Source organism: Diuraphis noxia, unplaced genomic scaffold (genome assembly GCF_037042655.1).
Source record: "Diuraphis noxia isolate RWA-SAM2 unplaced genomic scaffold, SU_Dnox_SAM2 contig0003, whole genome shotgun sequence".
Taxonomy (NCBI): domain Eukaryota; kingdom Metazoa; phylum Arthropoda; class Insecta; order Hemiptera; family Aphididae; genus Diuraphis; species Diuraphis noxia.
Window position 1 is genome coordinate 69,057,517 of NW_028301713.1, and position 20,837 is coordinate 69,078,353.

The 20,837-nt window shown below is 27.4% G+C and overlaps 3 protein-coding genes across 8 annotated transcripts; 1 reads left to right on the forward strand and 2 right to left on the reverse strand.

Moving 5' to 3' along the window:
- Positions 1-1,276: 1,276 nt before the first annotated feature.
- Positions 1,277-11,480, reverse strand: PRAS40 (Proline-rich Akt substrate 40 kDa). The gene is made up of 8 exons (XM_015515382.2): positions 11,039-11,480; positions 10,797-10,967; positions 8,843-8,954; positions 2,555-2,720; positions 2,329-2,497; positions 2,088-2,265; positions 1,887-2,026; positions 1,277-1,824 (listed from the first exon to the last, which is right to left on the reverse strand). The coding sequence occupies exons 1-8, from the start codon at positions 11,135-11,137 to the stop codon at positions 1,702-1,704; spliced, it is 1,158 nt and encodes a 385-aa protein (XP_015370868.1). The 5' UTR covers positions 11,138-11,480; the 3' UTR covers positions 1,277-1,701.
- A 141-nt stretch (positions 11,481-11,621) lies between these two features.
- LOC107166622 (polyprenol dehydrogenase-like) lies at positions 11,622-15,973 on the forward strand. 5 transcript variants are annotated; one of them, XM_089223853.1, is made up of 7 exons: positions 11,708-11,732; positions 13,015-13,035; positions 13,155-13,262; positions 13,377-13,541; positions 14,343-14,553; positions 14,640-14,835; positions 14,896-15,973. In XM_089223853.1, the coding sequence occupies exons 1-7, from the start codon at positions 11,723-11,725 to the stop codon at positions 15,070-15,072; spliced, it is 888 nt and encodes a 295-aa protein (XP_089079979.1). In that variant the 5' UTR covers positions 11,708-11,722; the 3' UTR covers positions 15,073-15,973. The 5 variants fall into 5 exon arrangements, with proteins under 5 accessions (XP_089079980.1, XP_089079979.1, XP_015370859.1 ...); XM_089223855.1 differs by lacking the exon at positions 11,708-11,732 and adding an exon at positions 11,875-12,894; XM_089223854.1 differs by lacking the exon at positions 13,015-13,035 and having other exon boundaries at positions 11,622-11,732.
- Positions 15,974-16,076: 103 nt separating this feature from the next.
- On the reverse strand, positions 16,077-20,782 carry Rab30 (RAS oncogene family member Rab30). 2 transcript variants are annotated; one of them, XM_015515356.2, is made up of 6 exons: positions 20,334-20,782; positions 19,888-19,971; positions 19,069-19,252; positions 18,846-18,997; positions 17,452-17,554; positions 16,077-17,212 (listed from the first exon to the last, which is right to left on the reverse strand). In XM_015515356.2, the coding sequence occupies exons 1-5, from the start codon at positions 20,418-20,420 to the stop codon at positions 17,456-17,458; spliced, it is 606 nt and encodes a 201-aa protein (XP_015370842.2). In that variant the 5' UTR covers positions 20,421-20,782; the 3' UTR covers positions 16,077-17,212; positions 17,452-17,455. The 2 variants fall into 2 exon arrangements, with proteins under 2 accessions (XP_015370842.2, XP_015370841.2); XM_015515355.2 differs by having other exon boundaries at positions 16,077-17,554; positions 20,334-20,779.
- Between the last annotated feature and the right edge of the window lie 55 nt (positions 20,783-20,837).

Sequence of the window (20,837 nt, forward strand, 5' to 3'; positions counted from 1 at the left end):
GATTATATATATTTATATATATACATTTCTTAAATTGGATTAATAACTATTTTAAATTTATTCATATAAATGTGTTCATCAGTTCTTACTAGCAGTTGTTAGCAGTTGGAGGTTTGTATTGAGCACTCTATAATAAAAGGTCAACAAAATTATTGTGATAGGGCGCTTTTTTTCAACATTAGGTATGAGTTACAAATTAAAATAAAGTTACTTTTAACTCAAGTTACATAGGTAGTTACTTTTTTATTCATTGTATGATGTGACATAATATGAGTTAATTGTATTGTCAGTATTGTCACATTAAGTTGTTATCTTCTACAACCATTTCTAAAATAAATTCTGTTTTGTAAAAACTAATTTTATATAAAAAAAAGTGGGTAAATCGTACATGTCGCTCTGCTGTACAGTAGGTTACTTTAATGAATTAAATTTGAATCCAATGATATTATATCATTGTATGTTTGTATACGAAAAACGATTCTGAGCGGAGACGGTTTATCTGTCTAGGATATATTTTAGAATCTATAATATAGATTATTAAAAATTTTCAAATCCTAGATTTAAAAAGAATTTTTTTTATAAATTTCTAGTTTAAAATAACTTGTGAATTTTCGTGATTTTACGTATGTTGTCGAATCACTGTATTGGCCGAAACACCTGTCGAATCCATGGGAAGTAACAAATTAAAGTTAAAAAAAAAAAAAAAACGATGAATTAAACACAAATTTTGAATCATATAAGTTAGAATTTTTAACAGGCAGCAAACTGCAGGGGGATCAGCTAGTTAATCTATATAATTAAACAGCTTATTATCATTATATTTTTTATTCATTCTATGAATTACAAATTAATTGAATAATTTGAGCCGGTAATTTAAACAATATTCTAAAAATTAATTTGGGAATCATAATTCACTAAAGTTGCGGACCATTTGGTAAACAAATACATAAAAATTATTATTTTGTTCGGTTTTGTCAATGATTAAAGTTTAAAAGGACATATGTAACTAAATAATTAACTTGCCCATCCCTGGCTGTTTTTTTTTATTTACATTTACTAATTGGACCAATTACTTTGTAGGCTATAATCAAATAAATATATATAGTCATTTCAATTTCTAGATATATAACAGTTCACAATGTTGTGTGTATAAAAATAAAAGGTACTTAAGAAATGGTTTAAATGCGAAATCACTATAATCGCAATGTACAAAACATACTTACAAAATATTATAAGTCTAAGGTATCATACTTAAAAATAAAATAACAAGACAATATTTATATTACATAATAAAAGTAGATTTAATGTAAAAATTGATTTCAATCTTTCATTTTTAAAAATATATATAGAAAAAATTTAAAACGTATGAACTTAAAACAACAATATAAGCGTAATACAAAATCAAAGCGATTATTAAAATAAAATATATGCATTATACATATATACTGTATAATATATATAATATATATTCTTATAAATCTTGTACTTTTAGATTTATCACACTTAAATAATTAAAAATATTTCCAAAATAGTTGTAAGCAAATTAAAAGTAATCAATTATACTTTTGAAAATCAACGCTTCATTGCCTGTTTAAATAGGATCTATAGTAGACCAATTTTTGGAAAATATGTTTTACAGATTCTAAAATTTATATTACTGAATGATAATATAATTTAACAAAAAAAATAATCAATTTTATTTCAAATTTGAGATCCCAAGCGTGGCCTAGGTAGATCTCCAAAAATTCTATCACCATGAACACTTTTTGCTAATGCTTTAATGCTTGCAGCAATATCCATTTTATTTTCAGTATCACGTCCAACCTAATTAAAAAAAAAAATTGTATTGTTAAGGAATTCCTTTTCATAAAATTATAATAAATTACTGGAATACGAGGATTAATATCATTTGGAACACTTCCACTGTGGACCATAAATCTGGGTACATCTACTGGTAAAGATATAGCCATGTCTAATTTTTTGTGATGCGGAATGTAAATACCTTCATCGTGGCTTCCAGATTCTCCTAAACAAATTATTATTGATTAGTAACAAATCAAAATATTTGATTAATTAATAATTATTACCTTCAGATTCAGAAAGATCATCATCAGAAGCACAATCTATCTTAAGGTTTTCCATATCTTCAAGAGGAAACAATCCTTCTGCATCAAACGATGCTGGAGGTAATCCGCTATCATTACTCCCCCCAACTGTAGGTTTTTTAACTAGACTAGTTTTTGATGATACACTATTTTCATTACCCTAAACAAATAATGGAACAATAAATAAATAATAATTATAATAAAAAAAAAATTTTAATAATACCTTGGTATAAGGCTTGAATGTAAAATCCATTAAATTCATTGTTGGATTATTCTTGAGCGTAGTAATTGTTGGTTTTGGTAACTGTTGTATAGGAGATGACATTTTGTTAGTACTTGTTCGAGCAGGTAAATTCTCAAATTTAGGCTTTTTATCTTTTTCAGATAATATTCTAAAAACATTAATATTGTATAAAAATATTGGAAAGTAAAAATTTAAAATATCTTACCTAGCTAAAGTCTGATAATCATTTTGAGCTTTAGTTCTGAATTCTTCCAAAGTTGAATATTGATTTTCTGTGAATTTTCTTATTTTATCTTCTACAGCTTTTGTTTCTTTTTCAACTACTTCACTCATTTGTCGTTGCAGTGCTTTGACTTTTGGGGGCACCATTCCTAATTTCAATAAAATTTAAAAGTTAGAAATAGATAAGTATAATTGTTTACAATATATTTATCACATTTTAGATGGATCACATAACTATTGTCCGACATATAAATTTAGGTAAAAATTTCGAAATAAAATTTTTGTTTCAAGAACTCCAAACATTTTTTAGACTTAAAATAAAAATTCATAAAAAAATGTGTTATAAAACTTATTACTCTGATTCAAAATTAAATATACTTGGAATAAAACAAGCATTGCATACTTTTAGAAAACAATACAGCGTACTGTAATCTCAGCCTTACTTATAGACGTTATAGTCATTATAAATGGTTCTCATAAAAATAGATACATTTTAAAGGAATGATAAACAAACTCAAAGTATTTAAAATATACGACATAATACATTCAATGAGGTTTCTAAAATCATTATGAGAGTAAACACCTAAGGTTAGTATGTTGGAATAAGGAAGCTTTATTTTATTTCAGAAAAACATAAGTGTGGAATTTCCTAAATAGTAAATACAAAATAGAACTAATACATAATGTGTTAACTAATAATTTATGTAGAGTTTAAGAGGATAATAATTAATCAGTAAAAATGTCTTCTTTGTTTTTTGTGGCCTCAGGATCATGTTATTGTACAACTTAGTTTCTGTTCTTCTCTGCAAAGTACTAGGGGTTCCTCCAATTAGAATAAACTCCCAAAGACTCAAACGTTCAATACAACTTTTGATGACATCTTTTATGCGCATATTTAGTATTCCTAAAATAGATCTTCCCTTCACAAGATACGGTTCCATCACTGCACGAAGCAGCAATTTTTGATTTCTTTAAATATTGACAGTCAATCCACAATTCTTTTTTGATAACTTTCAATATTTCCAGCTCCATTCTTTCTGAATCTCTTCTCTCCCATTATATTATATCGACTCATTGATTGAACTTTATATGTTACGGGCAAAGTAGGAAATCCGGACATTGTATAACAATGCCCAAACATTTTGACCAATGTAAGAATGATCATTTTAATACTCAAATTTGTCATACATTGACCGGGCATTGTACTAGATTGCCCAGGCAAAGTGTACCCTGCCCAGATTCAAGTGGGCAGATGTGATCTTCGTTGTATTCTGGGAGTTATACTTTCTGGTAATTAATTTTAAAATAATTTTTTTTATAGTAAAAGATAATTTATATGAAATTGGAACTAACGAGGGCAGACTACATCAACTTTACAATCGGAACCAATTCACAATATGTAAAGAGGTGTTTATCCAGGCTGATGATGTACCACCAGTACAAATTTCATTAAGAGAAGTGGCAAGAAAATCTTCTAATTTGGGTAGCCAAGGGTACGATAGGTGTACTTGCAATACATTGTGTAAGACCAACCAGTGTAAATGTAAAATATCTGGTCGTCTTTGCAACTCAAAGTGTCATAATAGTGGTGTATGTGGTAATAAATAAAGCAAATAAATAATAATTGTAATTTAATAATAAATTAATTAAATATTAAAGCTGTGCAACTTTATTTATTTTTAATTTTTTATATAATATTCAATATTTAATCTACTGTGCCCAAATCTAATTGGGCACTGTATACAATGCCCGGGCAACGTTAACTTATTCCAACTTTGCCCTTGAAAATCGGGCATTGTGCACAATGACCGGGCACTGTGCATAATGCCCAACACGATTAAAGATAATATTATCTTTAATCGTGATGCCCAACTTTCTACTTTGCCCGTAACATATATACTATAAGTCTATATATTTGATGAATTGACAGTTGTTGATGAAACATCGTCCGCTACTACTTCGAATCGTATTTATTTTTTTTTACTGCACTGATTCTTTTCATTCAAAGACGTACTTCTTGAGAAAAAGAAGCTGAGGCAAACGGACAAGACACCTCGTCAACGGCTGTTCCTGCATCTCTTTTAATTCCGGTAACGTTGAAAATTTAATTACTAGAAACTAGAATAACTGTTATCTTCTGTACGGCGGCCGCGCTACGGTCGTTCCTGGCCGTTTGCCGTGTGTCACGTACTCACGTACCGTGTGCCGTACGTCTTATCGACGTTCGATAACCTAATTATCAGCAGTGCACCATGGCGTCATATAAATCTAAAACCGTGGAATCTCCATTAATTATTTCTAAAATGCGTATACAGAGTGTGTCAAACAATTCACTGAATCAATTTGCTCATTCAGAATCTGAGAAAAACTGGATCGCTCCAACTGGGAAAAAATGTGCAAATCCGCTTTTCACAAACCCAGTAACAAACACGGAACAATTTGTCACTCAAAATTCTCTGACTTGGTTGACCAAACCGAAAAAATAAAAACGAGATCCCGTCCTAGACGAATCCTCACCTCTCGAATCAAACATCCACCGCCTATATTTATACACACTGCCTTCAGTGACGACATTAAGGAAAGAACAAAAGAGGAACCTTTTTTATGCTAAAGTTCTATAAACGTTATCAAACTCTACTAGCTCTACTGATTCATATCGCACTGTAATTAAATTTTTACAATCCAATGAAGCCGATTTTCATACTTATCAACTCAAAGATTAGTCATTAGAAACTTCCATCACTCAACTCCAATTTCAAAAATTAACATACTACTCTTGAGTATATACCACGAAACTTAACAAATGCGTTACAGCGCATCACTAAACAATTTCTGCCGTTATTTTTCGTAGACTTAGAGTCCAATATTAATAATAAAGACGTGTTTAATATCGACCACTTATACAACTCAAAAATAAAATTCGAAGAACCTCGAGCAAAACATCAACCAATTCAATGTCTCTGGTAGTCTGGTGCCAAGGTTTAAGCCCCACCAAATCATATTGTAGTCATCCCCCAAAATACGTTGCCGCGGAGATCCTCATACCTCGGATGTCTGCATAAAATCTGCTAGTTCACCTGTCGAATGAGCGCTTTGCAGCTAGGCTAACTACAGAGGCTGTTCAGTGTACAAAAAAATCCAAGCCTCACGTTATTATGAGAAGTCATACCCAACTGAAGTTTATCGTACCTACACTGATACTAATGTAAACACCTCTTCCGATACGAATTCTTTTCAAAAGTTTTATGCAAAAGTAACTAATAACGGCCCATTTAATCAGTCTAACCCTCCTACTGATACCTCGAACACTGACAACCTAGCTCTCCAAATGGTGTCATTTATTTAGCCTCCAACTATCAATTCTTAATCTCTATGCTCAATTCTCTCATAGAAAACTCGTCCGTCCTAATAATGGTAAATACACAAAGTATTATTCATCACCTGATTTCAATCTATTTTATGTAATGACAACGGATTACTCTACCAAGAAAACAAAAAACAAAATATCTACATTCATTCTTTCAAATCTAATGATATATTAACTATAGATTACCTGATTCCGCTCAACATTTCCTTTAAAACACCTTTAGATTTAGAAAATTCTATCCATTAATTTATAACGGTCGTTCAAAACGCAGCAAGAAATTCTTCCCAAATCCACTAGTTTTACCTCCCCACATAACACAACTCATTTCAGAAAAACGTAAGGTCCACTGTATATGGCAAAGAACGAACTTTCCTAGTGACAAAAAAAATTATAATACTCTTATTAACTTCCAAAAAATGTACTTTGAAACTACAACTTTAAAATACCTACAATATCTAAAATCTCTCACCGCTTCAGACAACTCAATGTGGAAATCATCAAAAAATATTCTTAAGGACAAATAAAACACCCCTCTCCTACGTTACATAGACAGATCATTAGCCTCATCGAACTTAGAAAAAGCAAATCTATTCAGCACTAACCTTGAAAGCAGATTTACTCCTCACACAGATATATTCAAGTTAGACCACTGCCACCATTTTGAAACCTTGTTAACCAACATTTTACCAATGTATCTTCTGACAAAACATAATTGACCCTTCCGAAATTCTAAAAATTATTAGAAAATTATAAAATAATAATAACCTGGCCACGATCTGATAACTTATGTTATTACAAGGAATCTACTGAAAAAAGCAATCTTAATATTTAAGCATATCTATAATAGCATACTCCTCCTATAGCAGCGGTTCCCAACCTGGGGGTAATTACCCCCTAAGGGTAAAAACACAATTTTTTGGGGGTAAAAGTTATACTATTTATTTGTATTTTAAGTATTTATTATCCATTTACTCATGTGTATTATGACTGTAAATGAAATTGTAATAATATATATTTTGTTTTTTTTTGGGATCGGGGGGTATTTGTTAATATATAACCTGACTTATGGGTAATAATCTCAAAAAGGTTGGGAACCGCTGTCCTATACCCTATAGGAACTAGCTATAATTCCTTTTCTTTTGGAAAAACTCAGTTATTTTTCTTATTCACAAACCAGGTCAGCCTCCTGATACGCCCTCTTCTTGTAGACCCATTACCCTCTTTAACCCCATTACCAACGTTCTTCAAAATCCTTGAAAAAATTATCCTAAAAGAATTACTCCAATTGTAAATGCTAAGAATATTATTCTTAACGCTTGATTTGGTCAATTTTCAAATTTGACATTGCCTTTTCTTTTGAACACAAACATTTTTGCTCAAGTGTCTTCTTCAACGTTGTTCAGGCACTATCCCGACGGGCTATTTTATAAACTCATCTTCCTATCCACTCTATTATACCTTACCTAAAATTTTTTTCTCATAAACCACTCCTTTGTAGTACGACATAAAGAAGAATATTCAAATATTCATCCAATACAAGTAGGTGTCCCTCAAGGCAGTATTGTTGCACCTGCTTTGTATAAATTGTATCCAGCAGACAAACAAATAATACCAACTTGACCACTTTTGCAGATGATACTGCCAAAAACAACCTCTAAGACCACTTGAGTCTATGAGACAATAATATTTCAATATTTGTATACTGTTAAAATCCTTGCAGCTGCCATGTTTGCTATTTCATTTTTCTTCTGTTCATATAATGTGTATTTGAATTGTTTTATATTTTTAAATTTATACTGATTTATTTTTATGGACCGACAAAGCAATAGATCAAATATTCGTATGTACATACTCTGTTTTTTTTCCATTTATATGTAACCATTCTTTTATTAATAAGTCTTTCAAATAATGTCTCCTATCAGGTGATCACCAAGAATATTTGTATATATCCTTGCATGGGCAAATGTGCTTTTAACTCTGATCTCTTTCTGAATGCTAGTCTTGTGCCAAAATCCTTAGAGCATTCTCAGAGGCTGTGATTCCTGCACTTAATCTCATTTTTGCATTTAGATAGCAAAGTGCAATTATTATATTTCCCTCCATTGTATCATAACTCACAAATATCTTTCTGTACATCATAAAACTCTTCTTTTTCTTCGTCATTTTTATCTTTAGTTAGTACATGAAATGAATATTGATTCATATATTCCATATGAACATTATGAAGGTTGTCATCCTTCAAGGTTAATGTTTAAATTCTTGAATTAACATCTTTTAACTATTTGATAATTTATACTCTTCATGTATGATTCATTTATGAATATTAAAGTAAAAGATCTAGATTGTGACTTCATTTGTTAAATATTATGTTTGTGAAATTTTTATTGTGCCTGCATCTTACAATCTCACTCAAGGAAAAAATTTGTTTTAATTTTTAATTTTAAATTAAATAAGGATTTTAAGATGTCAAATAAAAAGAGTTGAGCAGGAATATAAAGGAAAATTAGATTTTTAAAAGAATTAGGGAAATCAAGTGAAACAAGAGAAGAGTTAATAAAAATTGAATTAGCATGAACTCTAAAAAATTATACAAGAAAATTGTATAACATGTAATTATTATTTTTTTAGAATATGAATAATAGAATGTTGAAAAAAAGTAATAAGAGATAGAGACTTTGTTAATATGTTAAATTGTTTATGAGCCAATTTTTTCTCGAACGCAAGAATTTTCAAGTAGATTTATGTAAGACAAAAGTAGGAAAACGTTTAAAAATTGCATCTTAAAAATATGTAATAGCTTATAAAGTTTACATTAATCTTGCATACCTATTTCAAAATTAATTTTAGATTAAAAATTACATAATATTTTCTTTTATGGCTTAAAAATTGAAAAAAAAGACTTACCTGATAGACGTGGAGAATATAATTGATTGGAATCAGTCCAATTAATAACAATTTCATAAATTGTTGAAAAGCACTCAGAATTTTTAAGCTCTTGTATTTGTTTTGGATCAGTCTGTAAATAATAAAAATAAATACAATCATACATAGTCAAACAGAGTTGATTGAGATAACGAAAACAACATTATTTAAGAATTAAGATTAATAATTTATGCATAACAAAAAAAGTTATTATGTGTCAGTTGTACTGAATAGTTCATTTTTATCAAAGTAAAAATTATACGGTTTAAGTCCCACATAAATAAAAAAAATTTTTATTATTTTTTTTAGTTGAATGTCTTGGTTTTAGGTTTTATAATGTGCCATTTCTTTTTGGTAAAACTAGTGAAAAAAAATGATGTACATATGTGAATAATATAAAATTATATTATTATATTATAAATTATTGTAATAACCGGTACCTATTTTAAGAAAAATATTTTTTGAAATCACTCATAAACAAATACAATTTTACAAGAATTTATTCATACTAGACTAGTTTAAAAATATTAAAATTTAAAGTTTTTTTTATTTGTAATTAAAAATACAATTTAAGATTAAAGAATTGAGAAGGCTATTGGCTCAGGTGTTATTTAAATTAATCTAAAACCAAAATATTATATTTAAAATAAAAGTTAGAAACAAATAGCTTATAAAACAAGGTTAAGGTTTCAAAAACTGGGTACTATGGTTGTCTTAATTTTTAATTTAGCTGTATTAACTAGCAATAGAATAACATTTTTACCTAGATCAGTGATTTAAAAATAATATGTGACCCAGGAAAAACAATTCATGTTGTGTTAATAATCTTAAAGTACTCAAACATAGTTAGGGTTATCAACATTATAAAATAAATATTTTAATAATATAATATAACTATAAGTCATAGGCATTTTATGATCAAAATTATATTATACTAATTGTAACATATAATGGGATTCTACCTAAAACTTTGATGTCGTAAAAGTTCGGTTTATTTATTTATAAGTATACATTTTTAAACTTAAATCAATATTATAGGTACAATAAAAATATTACATTATAATTTTTTGTCAGTTTAATGACCTAAAATATTGCCAATATAATTATAAGTGAAATGCCCGTGTTTTGTATTAAGTCCAATACTCCAATATGCACTGTATGACTAAAGAGTAAAGGGGTTGAAATAAGATCTGTCAATGAAATGTTTTATAATATTCTATATATCTTTTTACTGCCCGATCCTAACCACCTCTATTCTATACAGGAGTTCCGTGAGGATATACTCATTAGCTGTAGTGGGGGACTCCACTGGATAAAAACCAGTTTTTTGCCATTTTATCTATAAAAAAATATAAAAAATCGTGAAATTAATGAAAATAAAATATTGAAAGGTCAAAATTTTCAGAAAAATAAATTCTATAAAATAGGTATCTTTATTTTTTTTTCAAAAATTAAAAGATAATTTTTTAACTTTTTTAACAAAAAATTAATTTAATTTTAAAAAAAATGCACTAAGCTCTTGTCTATGCGAGTATAAAAAAACAAACAGATTAAAGGTATATTTAGTATCTCAGGAGATATTGCAATCAGTAAATCCTCGCAGAACACCCTGTATATCATATAAAAGTATAATTTTATGTACATAAACATAATATAATTAACTTTTAAATAAATATATATAAATAAACCAGACTTTTATGAAATCTGATTTTATTTACAGTGCCTTTGTTTGTAGATTCAAATATATTAGATCTATAACATCTACATAATTTATATTTCACCTTTTTCATATCATAAAAAAAAAATTTAAAAAGCAAACTACAATTAATTGAACCAATTTGTTGATTTTTTTATTTTATAAAAGCTACCAATATAAAATTATTATACTTTAACCAAGGAAATATACATCAAGGAACAATTTGTTGATTTATCTTACCAATAAATCGGGACTAATTAAAACTGTTGGTATGTTTTTATCCGAAGATACAGCATAACACATTATATCACAGTTGAGACATTTGAATATAGACCACCCAGAAGCTCTTTCTTCGAGAATCAAACAGTCCTGGCGCTTAGTGACAGCAATCAATTCGCTACACAGCAACTCCTAAAAAAAAATACGAAAGTTTCTGTTATAATGTATGAAAGAAATTTGAAATGGCAAAAGTTGACTTTTACCTTTGAAAAGAAACCACCACCCAACAAACGTTTATCAAATTTGATAGGTTCATCTTTGATTTCAATTTGGATGTTCAGACATTTGCACGACAAAAACATTTTTGACGAGTTTTGAAAGTCGTTTCTACAGAGCCGTTTGTCTTAAATAGGTGTACCGGTGAGCATAAGTAGCCGGATTCAACGACACCCTGAGTTCTTTTTGAAGACACTGCCGAGATCAAGATAGTACGATAAACAGTTGACAGAAATATTGATCACTATTTTTTGTTCAACGAAACTCGCTCATCGGAGCGGCAAGCGCAGCTCTGTTTTGAAGAGAGTCTTTTTCAAACAAAGGATGATCAAATTTTGGTTATAAATGAAATGAAACAACAACAAAAGAGAGAAAGGTACAAACAGATGATCAAAATATCAAACAGCTGTGGAGCGGTTCTCGTATTTTCAATTCCGTTCCCATCAGGAACTAAAATCAAAATAGTAAATACCTATCATATATTCATATCACAGAACAATATCATATCAATTCTGTAGCAATATAACCTATATAAGCTGCAATATACAGTCGTGTAGTTGACCGAGTTGTCGTGTTTATGTACTGGCTGTAGCGTGGCCAACTGTGCGAAATGATTTAAAATGTTTTTTTAGATTGAACTCACAGAATGTTTCGATTAGCATTTATAATCAATGGTCTTAGGTATAATTAATAATTTTATTTTGAATTTTTGAAATGTTTAATATATCTCTGTATTGTATGGTAACTTCCTAACTTGGAATTTTCAAAAATACCTATTAGAATTTAGAATGTTTATTTCTTAGGCCCTAGTTTATATTGTGTACTGTATTTCTGTGACAAAAAACTGAAAAACAGAATTTGAAGAAATGTAACGAGTAACAACGGTTTAGAATCTAAACTTTCGGATCTGAGCATGCTCGGCGAATCACGGTGTAATTATGAGGACACTACTAACACTAGTAACACAGACTGTCTAGTCTACACCCGCGTGGGCGATGGGCCGCATATTGTGTTGATTTCGTCTTACAAATGCATAACATGGCAAATTTTACGCTCATCTTAAATACTCATAAATCGCTTTAAAATTAAAATATAATAAAAAGCCTCTGAGAAGCCCTCTATAATAATGTTATCTTCAATTTTTATAGGATGTCAACTTACTAAAAAATTTTAACTAACGGAGCTAAACGTGATCAGCGCTGCTGAGCGTAAAATTTGGTATGTTACGCACTTGTCTTGTAAAGTTGTAAGACGGAAACAACTTACAGGATGCCGCGGGTGAGCGTCCTCAGAATTCAGTTCAGTTTCAGTGTTAACCTGTATGAATAGGACTATACTGAATACTCCTACTGTCATTTTGTCCTAATTCTTTATTTCCATTATTCCAAATACATATTACATAATTATTGATTAGCATTTGCCATTTAGATTTAGCTATTGCCATTTTGCCAATAATTGCTCACTGGCCACTGCGGTACTGCAGTACTGCACTACTGCACGGCTATACTACCTCTATTATTGACTTATTGTATGATTCTTTAATTTTTATTCATTCTATGCATCGTTAACAGTGTTAATTATTATATTGTTTACGTATTATTGATGTTTTTACTTACATAGTCAAAATTATATAAAAACATTTCGCTAGTAAAAAGAGAAAGTTTTTGTACTATTCATAGGATAAGACTATTAAGACTCATAAATTATAATAGTATATTAATATCACAGATATATACTTACACAATATATTAATATATATAATAGTATAAGTATATATTATCTATGGTGTATTTAAAGTAATAGAAACTAATACTTTGAGACAATTGTTTAATATTTTTAGTCTGTAAGTGTGCAATAAAGAAATAAAAAATGTTTCGAATTCTGTCAACATATTTTAAAATCGTACAATATAAAATTTGTTATTATTTTTTGGGAATTTTTGCCGTTCTTGATGATTTAAAAGATCGTGATAAAAATAAGTTTGGTAAGACAATCAAATGCTATATTTTAATCAATATATTTACTATTAAGGTATTTGATGCAAATTTAAAGTTATTAAATCTATTATATTATATAATATATATATTAATTTTTTTATTTAAGAAATTATCAAAAAACAAGGAAAAGTAGCTGTTATTACAGGAGGAGCTCGAGGTATTGGCCTGGAAGTAGTTAAGAAACTAGTTCAATGTGAGATGCATATTGTAATAGGTAATCTTCATTTATTATTAAATATATATTTGTAGTGTTAGTAGGTATATTATATTTAAAAATAAACTGATATTTCTATATATTTTCATATTTTAATACATTTTTTCTTTTTAGGATGCCGCAATGTGAAAGCAGGTCAAAAAACAATCAAACAGCATATTCCGTCAGATGCATCTATTGAAATATATGAACTAGACCTTAAATCATTTACTTCGGTAAAAGGTTTTGCTCAACAAGTATTAACCAATCATGATCAAATTCATATACTTGTAAATAATGGTAAACATACAATTTAACTATATAAGTTCATAGATCACAACCAGAGACAAAATCAAATGGTGGCTTGAACAAAAAAACATAAATATTCCCATGGTATCCCGTAATCAGGCACCGTACACCAAATTTTTGGCCCATGTACAAAACTAAATCCAGGCCCCTCTTAAATAACAATTAATTTTGAAACATTTTTCTAAAATATATTGAAGTAACTATTTGTATGAATGCTGGGTCCTAGTACCATAAGGCCTTCTGACCCCTCCCCTTTGTGGAGGCCCACTTCATAATTAACAAATATTTAAATCATTTGAATCATAGGCATTCTATTGCAGCTTTTAGCATCTTCCAAACTGTACCGTTGTAATTTGTATTAGTTTATAATAAAAATTGGATTTAAACGTATAATTAGATTATAATATGAGTATTCAAATTTGAAATTCTGAAAGAAACTGTTGTTATTTACTTAATCATATTTATTTGTTACTTCATTAGTCGAAATTAAAAAAATAAGTATTCAATTTATATTATCCTTCAATATAATATATTATACCTATTGTAAATTGTAATTTTTATTTTTTTAAATATATCATACATATTTAAACAAATTAAAGACAATGTCCCACCCAGAATTTAGTGGTTAGACTTATTTCATTTAGTTATATTTATCAGTTTTTATAAATTTTTTGATTTGCTACATTACTAAAACAGTTTCAAAAAAATAATAGTTGGTGTTCTAAAAACATATTACATATAAATATACTTACAGTATATATATATATATATATATATTTTTTTTTATTATAGCTGGTGTTATGTTTGTACCATATGAAAAGTGTGAAGATGGTTATGAAGCACATTGGACTATAAATTACTTGAGTCATTTTTTATTAACAGAATTATTATTACCAGCTCTGAAAAAGTCAGGATCGACAAATGAGCATGCACGAGTAATAAATGTTTCTTCTTGTGCTCATGAAGCTTCTCCTCTAATTAATTTCAGCTTAATTAGAAACAGGTTTGATAATACAATTAATATGGTTTTAAAATTTGTTCATAATGAAAATATACTTATTCTATTGTATATATTACTTACTTTTTTAGTCAAGGTTATATTACAAATGCAGCTTATGCAATGTCTAAACTAGCTCAATTAATGTCAACTAAATATTATAATAAAACACTAGCAAATACTAATGTTCAAGTTTTGGCTGTGCATCCTGGCATTGTAAATACAGAATTATTTAATGGAACATTGTTGAAAATGACAATGCCGTGGATATTGAACTACATTTGCAAAGTATAATGTAAATACATTTTTTGGTCAGTTCTATATCTATAAATATATTTTTAATTTCAGACTCCAGAAGAAGGGTCACGATGTGTTGCTTATGCTTGTGTTTCTCCAATATTAGAAGGATGTGGTGGTTATTATGCGAATTGTCAATCTGCAAAATATTTACCATATGTTGATGATGAAGAGACACAAAAAAATCTTTATGATACATCTATGGTTATGATAAAACATTTTTTATAAGTAAATTAATGATTGGATTATTTGTAATTAATTCTTAATTTTTAATTTTATGTTTTAATTTCTAAAAGTTATTACTTATTCAATATAATTTAAGACTGATTTAGTTATCAATAATTGTACTTTAATGTTATAAAAAAATATACAGGTGTACTGCTAGGATTTATCCATTGCAATAACTCATGAAATAATGAAGATATCAAAATTCTGGTTTTGTAATTAGATTCACAGATATGTTATGGTAAATCATTTCCAAGGTTAGGTTAGGTATATATAGGTATATATTTTAGAAATCGCAGACCCCCACCAATTTTTTGTCAAATTCATTTTTTACAAAACATCTCATGTTATCATAAAATTATAGGAAGTAGGCCTATATTTATCTATTACAATAAGAGATATATTTATTTTAAAAATAAAAAATATTGTAATAATGCACTTATGTCACGTATTGAAAATGCTAAATGTTAAGGCTGCCTTGGACACCCAATAGTTATTAATAGTTATGTTCTATGTATTTCATTGAAATGTTAGATTTATGTAAAGTTGTTACTTATTTTCTTCCAATTGTTAACAGTTAACTAACATGTTTTTATTGTAAAATTATTTGACCTATTTCAAAAATGTATACTACTATTGAATAATGGTCTCATTAATCTGTTTAGAGGTTAGGTTGATAATACGAAAACAAACAGGTGGGTATATTAGTTCTGTAAATACATTAGCAATAAATGTACAACAGTATATCAGTATTTTATAAAGATATTGATGAATTTTACAGTCAATTAGAAACTAGGAGTGCAATTAACTATACAATTTTTACAACCGGTTAACTGTAAAGTAATTTACAATTGCTTGATAATATTTGAAGTCTAATAAAAATGCATGACTAAGTGGATACAGACATACATTAGTTTCATTTATGAGAGCAACCTTTGATTAGTATACATCTTGAAAAAATACAATAGTTTAGTGTTGGAACTGTAATTTATTAGGTAGTTATTAAATCTTTTAAAAATGATTTATTTATTTTAAGATTACAAACAAATACCAAAAATGAAATCAACATTTTTAATAATCTACAATTAAAATCATTCTTAACTATATTTTATTTTATATACGTCACTAAAATATGTTAATTCTATTATTTATCAGTAATTAGCCATATTTTTATTTTGAATTGGCGTTTAAGTCTATGCCAGACTTAGAACATGCATTTAACTGCTTTATAATCAGTAAAAAAATATAAGTACTTGAATTCTTAAATAATGTATTATTGTAAGTATATTTCCTGATGAAAATGCTGATATAATATTGTTATCCTTAAGTTTATTACATATAATTTTAAAAGAGTGAATAAGTAGAAACAATTAATAAAATAACAAATAATTTATAGTACATAATACTTATAATGTTTAAAATAATTTACAAAATAAGAAGATAAAAACAAGAATATTTTTACCCAGTCATTATTTATATAAAACATTAAATAATAACAGAAAATTAACAATACCAAATTAAAAAAAAATTTATCATGTTACGAATTTTAATATTCCTCTACATAAAATTCTTATTTCTAAATAGTATAATCAAAAGTATTGCACTGAATATTTTGTAAAAAACATATATATTATATATATAAACACATATAAATAAATAAGTATATAATAAACACAACATTTTTGTTCCTGGTAGTAATTTTATTTTTATGATTTAAGTTATTTCTTTAAAACTAAAAAAAATATAACAAAAAATTTTAAATTATTTAAAAAAAAAAAATGTTAATTCCGCTACCAAAACATACATTATTAAGGGTCATATGTTTATTTAATAAAAACAATTATATTCAATTTAAAGGTAAAAACTTAATCAAACATATTTTAAAAGTGTTAAAAGTTAAAATAAACAAATTACATAAAATATTAAAACAAACAATACTAGCAGAGTTTTGGTTGAATAATGAGAAATGTGGTTTAATAATACTTGAAACATTATTATTGTTTAATGAACATTGATATTGTAAACACAATTAATTTTGATCAAAATACAGATTAATAGTGTTATCAAGTTAAATTCAAATAGATGATAATATATTTGAGCACATTTATTTTGGATACAATTCATTTTATTTGTATCCCAACACCTTGTAGTTTGTACAACCATGAAACATAAAAATATCAATAAATAAAACAATAACTCAATTGATGTTAGAACTATAATACTAATTATTTTTGCTCATCATGTTACTATTAGGTAACTTTTTTTTGTTAAAAGCATTATTATCTAACTGATTTTAGGTAAAGTATAGTTTGATTACAATTTACCCTGTGATAAGCTCAGTTAAATATTAATGACAATAATAAAAATAATACTGATTATTACGTTTTCAACGATTACAACAGTAATCATTGATGGATTTAGAAGTTCTAGTGTTGAATGGTAGAGACTGTGGACTGTCTGAAGATATTCCTTTGGATTTAGCTTGCTATAAGAAGAAAAATAAAAAAATTCAAATAATTAACAATAAAATAAATCAGATTATGATTTACAGAAAACTAACAATATATTTTAGATTCTGAGCAAAGCGATGAAGGTTTTGATTTTACAATGATGTGATTTTATTTTATTTTTTATGTTTGTAAACACGATGAGTAGTTTAGATAGAGGTTTGATTTTTTTCCAGTGGGAAAGTTATTCTAGTTGGTGTCTTGAGAGGTTAAAATTTAAAATTTCCATTTATTTCTCAAAGTGCCAGAAAAAATAATAATTTGTACGTAAAATCAATTTTAGTTTATGGTGCACATATATGGAATTGTCATTTTATAATTTATGTTTAAATTAGTATTTTATATAGATGATTATCAAAATAGTTTTGACTTGTGATGAGCTAGGCATATGCAATTTTTGATTTAAATAAGTTTTTTTTTAAATTTATGTTGATAAAAAATTTTCAATTGTTCAAAAAACTTGAAAATATAATTCAAGATTTTACATAAATTGTTATAATTTGTGGTTATCAAAATAAAAAAGTGACTTATGAAACACTTAATGTAAAGCAGAGCATTACCCACTAACTAGCTTTTTAAATAGTAATATTCACTAATCCTAAATGAAAAAACAATTTTAAAATAGTGTAATAAGTCTTGTATCACTTAGTACACATTATTTTAGTTTATAAACTAATATATGCAATAATCTACAAAATAAAGTTAAGAGGACGCCACACCTGTATGCACTATCTCCGATTTACAAACATTAAATATACCAAAAACTATTTAGTGTGGGACAACTTTTCTCCCTCAGTATTTAAAATAGAATTATCAGAATTTTACAATGCATAGGTAAGAACTCAATGTGTGTCGTAGTGTTGTTATTTTTTTGATAAAATAAATAATATTAAAGTTATTAGATTAAGAAAATACTTTTATTTTTTCATTTAATTATTAAAAACTATTAGTTAATCCTATCAAAATAATGATGCTACGACACAGATAAAGTTCTTACCTGTGCGATGTTAAATTCTAATAATTCTACTATTAATATTGAGGGAGACAAAACTCGAGCAAGTATAGTTTTTGGTATGTTCTATGTTTGTAAGACACAGAAGATGCATGCGAGTGTGGTTTCCTTTTAAGTATTTGATTTTGATGTGATATGATTCATTGACATTTCAAACCATCTGAATAATGTATACAACAAACATATTCTCAATATTATTTTTAGGAATTAAAAAGTGCATTTCTGAAATTTAAGAATGTATATAATATATTTGTTACCTCCATCAATTCTGAAGCAATTTGAACAAATAATTTTTCTACATTGTCAGCTTGTTTTGCCGATGTTTCTAAATAGCGCATATCATGTCTTTGAGCAAAGTCTTGACCTACATGAGAAGGAATTTCACGGTCTTCTTTGTCTATTTTGTTACCTAGTATAATAAAATATAAAATGATACTTAAAATATAATTAATTAATCATTTAAAAAAATATAATATTTACCAACTAAAACCCTTAGTACTCTGTTATTAGCATATTCATCAATTTCACGAAGCCAATCATTAAGGCAATCAAATGTTGGCTGGGATGTTATGTCATAAATTAATATTAGAGCATGTGCAGATCGATAATAACTTTGAGTTATTGAACGGAATCTTTCTTGTCCTGCAGTGTCCCAAATTTGGAGCTAATAAAATTAAAATAGCATGCAAAATATTAGTTAATATAAACTTATTTAGAAAATCTTATTTGCCAATATTTTTTTTAACGCTAGATTTGCGATTGTTGAAAAAAATAAGGTATAATAAACGAAATTTGTGCAGATTCTGGGTATAAAACTATCACTTAAAAATAAAAACTTTGCAGGTTTTCAATCACCATTGTACCATCTTATAAATACCCAATTTATTTTACTTGCAGAATCATAAAAACAATTTAAGAAAAATTAAATCTTATTGGTAAATGTAATCTAACCAAATATTTATCATGCCATAAACGGGATTGTCAAGCATGATACGAATAATGAATATATGAATACCTATCAATCTATCATACTATAGCATTATTAATTTTTTGTCGATAGCACTTAAACCAATAAGTAAATTGACTAACTTTGATAAATTTAAGTAACATTAGGTTAATAAGCTTAATTTGGTTACAAAACTATTTTAAGTTCACCATATTTTTATAAATAATTTTTTCTTAATTCTGAGTTCCTTATTATTAATATAAACATACAATTTACAATAAGACACATAAAAAGTATATAATTGTGATAAATGCATTGAATCCATAATTATGTGAAGTATACTTATAAATTACTTTGACTTTTTCATTGTCTATTTCAATTGTTTTTATCATAAAATCCACTCCTATTGTTGCGCCTTGGCCCGGAGGAAACATTCCCTAAACATAAACACACATTTTAATAAAACAACATTTATGACGGTAAAAATACAATGACAGAATAATTGTATATGCAATATTTTAAATTAACTGAAACAATATGACAAATGTAAAATGATGACTTATTTAAGAAAATCTTCAGCTTTAGAAGTCAATGTTAAAAATTATTATAATTTAAATTTCTTTAATTGTCAATTTAAGATTAAATAATAGAAACAATTAACAGGTAAACATTATAGTTTTTAATGTTTGCAATAAAGTATATTTTATAAAGAATTAATTAAATTAAATATAGGTAATCAATTAATTGATTGAAATACAAGATTAATTTTACTGTCGCAATAATAATTTCATTTACATACCTGAGTAAATCGACGGACCAAACAAGTTTTGCCGACACCAGCATTACCAACTAGTACTACTTTAAATAAGAATTTATAGTCTTCCATAGCACAAAATACTAGTGAATCAAGAAAAATTAAATAAAATTACTAGCAATAGCTTTTATTACGATGGGTAACACCGAACATTCCGTTCGATCTACTGTTACATAGCAAACTTCAGACATAAACATCAATGGATTTCTCAGAATCGAGAAGCTTATTAACTTTGTTTGATCATCGTATCGAGTATTCGTGTGCACGTTAACGTAACGTAAAATGGAAATAGGAACAACGGTATCACTAATTAGTCATGAATGGTTCAAACAATAGAAATTGTTGGTAAAATAGGTAAATGGTTTTTTTTTTAATATTACATGTATGTATAATTTATGTGTGCGTTTATGATTTACGTGCGGGCGTATGAGTGTGTGCTCATATTCACGTAAATACGTAATATTTATACAGGTATTATCAAATATATAT